Source organism: Tupaia chinensis, unplaced genomic scaffold (genome assembly GCF_000334495.1).
Source record: "Tupaia chinensis unplaced genomic scaffold, TupChi_1.0 Scaffold000392_1, whole genome shotgun sequence".
In the NCBI taxonomy this organism is placed as follows: Eukaryota; Metazoa; Chordata; class Mammalia; order Scandentia; family Tupaiidae; genus Tupaia; species Tupaia belangeri.
This window is the reverse complement of record NW_006159894.1, coordinates 1,304,479-1,310,395: the sequence shown is the minus strand read 5'-3', so window position 1 is coordinate 1,310,395 and position 5,917 is coordinate 1,304,479. Positions and strand designations below refer to the sequence as shown.

Here is a 5,917-nt window from a genome sequence, read left to right as displayed (position 1 = left end):
TGGCAGCCGGGGTAACCGCCACATCTCAGCTCTAAGAGCCGTTGACCCTCACTGTCCAGAAAATAGGGGGTTCCCAGAAGCTACGTATAAAAAGTGCACTTCCCCTCAGACTCTTGGCCGTGTTTCGTTGCCATTGCCAAGTCTCTCTCTGTACTGGACCATCCGTTTTTAAATTGGCGAGCTTATTGGAAGGGCTCACCTTTTATCTTGGTTTCTCCTCTTTCCTAACGACCTTGAGCTCTGTCTTACGGGCATTTGATTCTATTCACGTGGTATCGGACCGGGCACGTATGTCCTAACATTCTGTTGTAGTAGGGGGGCCTTCCAAAACAAAGAAAGATAATGGGCATCCTTAGGACTTAAGCAGCATGTGTAACCTGTAGTAACCTTGTAACCGTTTCTATAGCAACTGTGTAACTTCACCTACGCCTGCTTCTGAAAGCCCAGTGCATACCAGCATAACGCGCAGCACCCTTATCACATACCGTTACCCAATCCAAAGTGTCTAAAGAGTGCATAACCATATAGGGCAGACTAAGGGGCTAAAGTGAATGTAAGGATGAGCCCTCCAAACTGGAGGCTCAGCCTTTAGATACCAATCCGCCAAGCCAGTGCCAGCACTAATTGCTGTTTTCCTACAAAAAGCCTCCGTGTCCTATCTCTGGTTGGATATCCTGCTACACTATTTCACTTGAGCAAGTTGTCTGGAGAAGATTCCTTGAATCATGAAAACCAGGATACATGAAGACATGAAGAAATGGTGCCAATGAAATTTATAATGTATGGGAATGCAGACAATAAGCATTATGTATACACACATAAGAGTTTTTTTGGTATAGGGCGTGTGTACTCACTGGATAGAGAGAAAGAAAGCGAGAAATCACCTCCTGGCGGGATGGCCATGCCGCAATCCCTTCTCCATTCTCCTCTTGGCATTTTGGGCAAGCACATACATGCACCAGCGTGAGTTTCAAGCCACCGGGTTAGGACTCACACTATGGTCAATCTTGCGGGAGTCCAGTGATACAATCATTACACCATCTGCTGGTCCCAACAAGTGTCCGTATTTTGCTCAACCCTCTCCATCTTACTTATACCTTCTTAAGGTTATTGCTTAACCTTCTATAACCTACATTTTCTCATAAAATGAGAAGATTGGACTAAATGATCTCAAAGAACTTTCGGACTCTAAAATTCTGTGGTTAGTGAGCAGTAGAATCCAGATTATATCATACTATATTAGTGTTCGGGCTGGCAGGTGGTGTGGTGGTTAAGGGTGCTGGACTCCCACATGGCTGATCATGGTTTGAGTCCCAGACCTGGCTTCTCTCAATCTCTCTTTCTCTCAGTCACTCTGCTCCTTACTCTGTCAAATTAAAATAAATAAAGTTAAACAAAAACATAATTTTTTTTGGAGAGGTTTTTGCTATAGGGCGCATGCACTCACCAGAAAGATAGAGAGAGACAGACAGACAGAAAGCGAGAAATCACCCCCCAGGGAGGATGACCACACTGCAATCCCTTCTCCTCCTTTCTCCTCTTGGGATCTTGGGCACGCACGCACACGCGCCTGGCATGAGTTTAAACCACCAGGTCCGGGACTCGAACTGCGGTCAACTACATGGGAGTCCAGCAACATAGCCATTACGCTAACTGCTGGTCCCAACAAAACAAATTTTTAATTAAAAAAAGGATAAAAAAAATTTTAAAGAATTTTGGTAGATATATTAGAAAGAACTGACTTGGGGCCACCAGGTGGCATGGTGGGTTGAGGACTCAACCCACATGACTGTGGTTTGAGTCCTAGACCTGGAGCTTGCCGTCTCACTTTCTCTCTCTCTCTCTCTCTCTCTCTCTCATAAGGATATGTGCCCTATAAAAATTTTGTTAAATAATGATAATAAATTAAATGTAAAAAAAAAAAAAGGAAGAACCAGGACCAGCATATAGCATAGCGGTTACGTCACTGGACTCCCACATGGCCAATGGTGGTTCAAGTCCTGGACCCTGTGGCTTAAAACTCACACTGGGTGCATGTGCATGCATGCCCAAGATCCTGGGAAGAGAATGGAGAAGAGATTGCAGTGTAGCCATCCCCCAGAGGGTGATTTCTCACTTTCCTTCACACTGTGTCGTCTCTTTCTCTCTTAGGCAAGCACACACGGCTTAATGCAAAAGCCCCTTTAAAAAAAAACAAACTGCCTTTTATTGTACTTATGGTTTCATACCCTATCTACCTTATTGCAGAAAAGAAAACTTTACTGATCATAAAACTTTGTTCAACCTGTATTTGTTTCTGTTTTATAGATCATTGCTGGGAAGCACTCTGGGTACAATAATGAACACCAGGTACATGATGATGGCTCACATCTTAAAATCTCATCTGATAAATCCTTCAATAATTTCCAGTCATCTGACAATGCTTCCATATATTGGTATCATTAAAAATAGAATGATGTCTACTCATAAATCCAAAAAGAAGATCCGAGAATATTATAGGCTGCTGAATCTGGATGAAGGGTGCTGTGCAGACGATGTCAGGGAATCTTTTCGTAAGCTTGCCAAGCAGTACCATCCAGACAGTGGCTCTAGTACTGCTGATTCTGCAACATTTATAAGGATAGAAGAAGCCTACAGGACGGTGCTTTCCCATGTGACAGAACAAACAAATAGCAGACAGAATAAAATTGATGAAGGAGAAGAAGAAGAAGAAAAGTTCGAATATAAAACACCCCAACACCGGCATTATTTAAGTTTTGAAGGTATTGGTTTTGGGACGCCAAGTCAACGAGAGAAGCAATATAGGCAATTTCGGGCAGACCGTGCAACTGAACAAGTGATGGAATATCAAAAGCAGAAACTCCACAGCCAGTATTTTGCTGATAGTTTAACGGTTAAAGATGTAAGACAGAGCAAAGAACAGAAGATCACTAAAGCAATAGAACGTTTGGTGGAGGACCTTATTCAGGAGTCAATGGCAAAAGGAGACTTTGACAATCTCAGTGGGAAAGGAAAACCTCTGAACAAGTTTTCTGACTGCTCGTATATTGATCCCATGACTCACAACCTGAACAGAATATTGATAGATAATGGCTATCAACCAGAATGGATCTTAATGCAAAAGGAAATAAAGGATACTATCGAGCAACTCAGAGAGGCCATTTTAGTGTCTAGGAAAAAACTTGGGAATCCGATGACACTGACTGAGCAGAAACAGTGGAACCAAGTTTGTGAGCAATTTCAAGAAAATATCAGAAAACTAAACAAGCGAATCAATGATTTTAATTTAATTGTTCCCATCTTGGCCAGGCAAAAAGTCCATTTTGATGCACAGAAAGAAATGATCAGAGTCCAGAAAATATATGAGGCCCATATGAAAACAGAAGATGTTGCAGATAAAAACCCAAAGAGCAGTGATCAAGGAGAAGGAGAGGTAACACCTAGAGTCAAGACCAGCTTTTTAAACTGGGTGAATCTGTGGAGATTTATTAAAATATGACTGCTCTGGTGTCCACTGTCATAGTCCTGCCCCAATCATCTTTAGTTGCACTGACCTCAGACACAGAGGCTGAGATTTATTACTGTAACTCAAGAAATTGCGAATCGCATATCTTTATTCTTTTCACAAAACTAATCACATCTAAAAAAAAAAAAAAAAAAACTAATCACATCTCCAGTGATGTGTAAGCAAAAATGCTATAAGACACTGAGTCAGAGAAATTTTCAATCAGCCTTCCTCTGAGGATATGGTAAGAAAGGAGAACTTATCTCTGAAGAAAACTACTTAGGGCCAGCCCATGGTATAGTGATGAAGGCAGCTGGATCCCATATGGCCGACTGCACAGTTTGAGTCTCAGATTTGCTGGCTTGAAAAACACACCAGGGGCATGTGTGTGTGTGTGTGTGTGTGTGTGTGTGTGCCCAGAATCCTGAAAGAAGAGGGAAACAGAGAAGAAGGAATTGTGGCATGACCACTCCCCATATAGAGTGCTTTTTCACACCCCTCCTCTCAACCCTCTCTCTCTCTCTCTCTCTATCTCTCTCTCTCTCTCTCTCTATCTCGTGAGCACATGCATCCTCTGGCAAAATGAAAACAAAAACAAAACACTAATCCATTTCAGAGTTCAAATCTCAATCATTAGTTTAAAAATGCCAGGATTGGAACTCAGCTTTGGGAATCACACAAATCACAGGGTATTCCAAAAGTCTTAGTGCAGTTTCAGGTTCTAACTTAAAAGCAGTTACTGTGTGCAATTTTCAAGCACAGGCACTTCAACAGAATCTAAAAGCGCATCATCTAGAGTCACAAAACTGAAGAAGAGTAATGATATTTAACCAACTAAACCTCCAGCTAATGTAGGTTTTCTGCAGGCTTGCCACATTTTATACTCCCAAGCTTATTTAAAGCTCAAAATGGTTAAAAAGACTTTTGGGACACACTGTATATAGGTAGAAATCGTTTTTTGTTTTTGTTTAGTTTTTGCTATAGGGCACATATGCTCTCCAGAGAGAGAGTGGGAGATGAAATCACCCTCCCACCAAGAGGAATATCCATACTGCAATCCCTTCTTCATTCTCTTGAGATTTTGGGTACACATGCAAAAGGAGCTGGTGCTCCTTCCTTCCTTCCTTCCTTCCTTCCTTCCTTCCTTCCTTCCTTCTTCCCTCCCTCCCTCCCTCCCTTCCTTCTTTTCTTTCTTTCTGAGAGATTTTTGCTTGCAAGAGCAAAAACATGTGCTTGCCAGAGAGACAAGAGAGCAAGAAATCGCTCTCTAGGGTAGATGGCCGATTCCTTCTCCTCAATTCTCTTCTTGGGCATGCACACACATGCATCTGGCGAGAATTTTAAGTCTCTGAGTCCAGGACTTGAACCTTGGTTAACTATGTGGGAGTGCAGTGACATAAGCAATATGCCATCTGCTGATCCCAAGCTAGTGTGTTTTCAAGCTGCCAGATCTGGAACTGAAATTGCAATTGTTCACGTGGGATCCAGCTGCCTTAAGCACCATACCACCGGCTGGCCCTAGAAATGTTAAGGAAATTCATTTACCAGTTACCCCTCTTTTTATAAGGGCCTCTTCTCTGAAGGGGCACTGAGTGGAAAAAAAAAAAAAAAAAACACGAAATCCCACTGACTCAGAAAATCTGGCATTTTCAGTTTGGATAATTACTTTGACCACAGAATTTGGCAACTTGTTGGTTGTGGAGAGTGGTCAAAAGGATCTGGTCTGTTATCTTCTTCAGAGCACTGTGATTTAGATGTGATTCAGAAGTGTGGCATTTTGGAGGAATAAGTTACATAGTAAGGTGCATGATAGTTAAGGCAGCAAATAAAAGTACATCTTCAAAAGAAAATGTGAAATTATGTTTAGATGATGGGGCATTAATTAAAATAATGTGTGGTTATTATATTTTTTTTTTAGAGATTTTTGCTGTAGGGCACATGTGCTCGCTGGGGAGACAGAGACAGAAAATAAAGCACCCCCCCCCCTCAGGGGGAGATGGCCATGCTCCAATCCTGTCTTCTCCATTCTACTCTCAGGATTTTGGGCACACATGCACACACACCTGGCATGAGTTTAAGCTGCCAGGTCTGGGACTAGAACCATAGTCAACTCATGGGAGTTCAGCAATGTAACCATTACGCCATCTGCTGGTCCCAGTGCATTATTCTATGAATGAGTTATCATTTGGCTTCTACAATTTTATCTACAGTATACTACTGTATGAACAGTATGTAATAAGATTTATAATAAGACGGGTCAGCAGCTGGTGTGGTGGTTGAGGTGGTGGACTCCCACATGGCTGACAGCAGTTCAAGTCCTGGACCTGGTGGATTGCTTTCTCACTTTGCCTCTCTCTTTCTCTCTCTGGGTCTCTCTGATCAAATTTTAAAAAATAGTAATAATGATAAATA

The 5,917-nt window shown here is 42.1% G+C and overlaps 1 protein-coding gene across 2 annotated transcripts in view; it reads left to right on the top strand.

The window, feature by feature from the left end:
- Positions 1–3,640, top strand: part of DNAJC28 (DnaJ heat shock protein family (Hsp40) member C28) — a 4,840-nt gene extending 1,200 nt beyond the window's left edge. For both annotated transcript variants that reach the window (XM_027773976.1, XM_006153891.3), the window contains exon 2: positions 2,308–3,640. In XM_027773976.1, coding sequence (XP_027629777.1) covers positions 2,339–3,499 — 1,161 coding nt within the window. In that variant the 5' untranslated portion in view covers positions 2,308–2,338 and the 3' untranslated portion in view covers positions 3,500–3,640. The remainder of the gene's footprint in view (positions 1–2,307) is intronic.
- Positions 3,641–5,917: the final 2,277 nt, after the last annotated feature.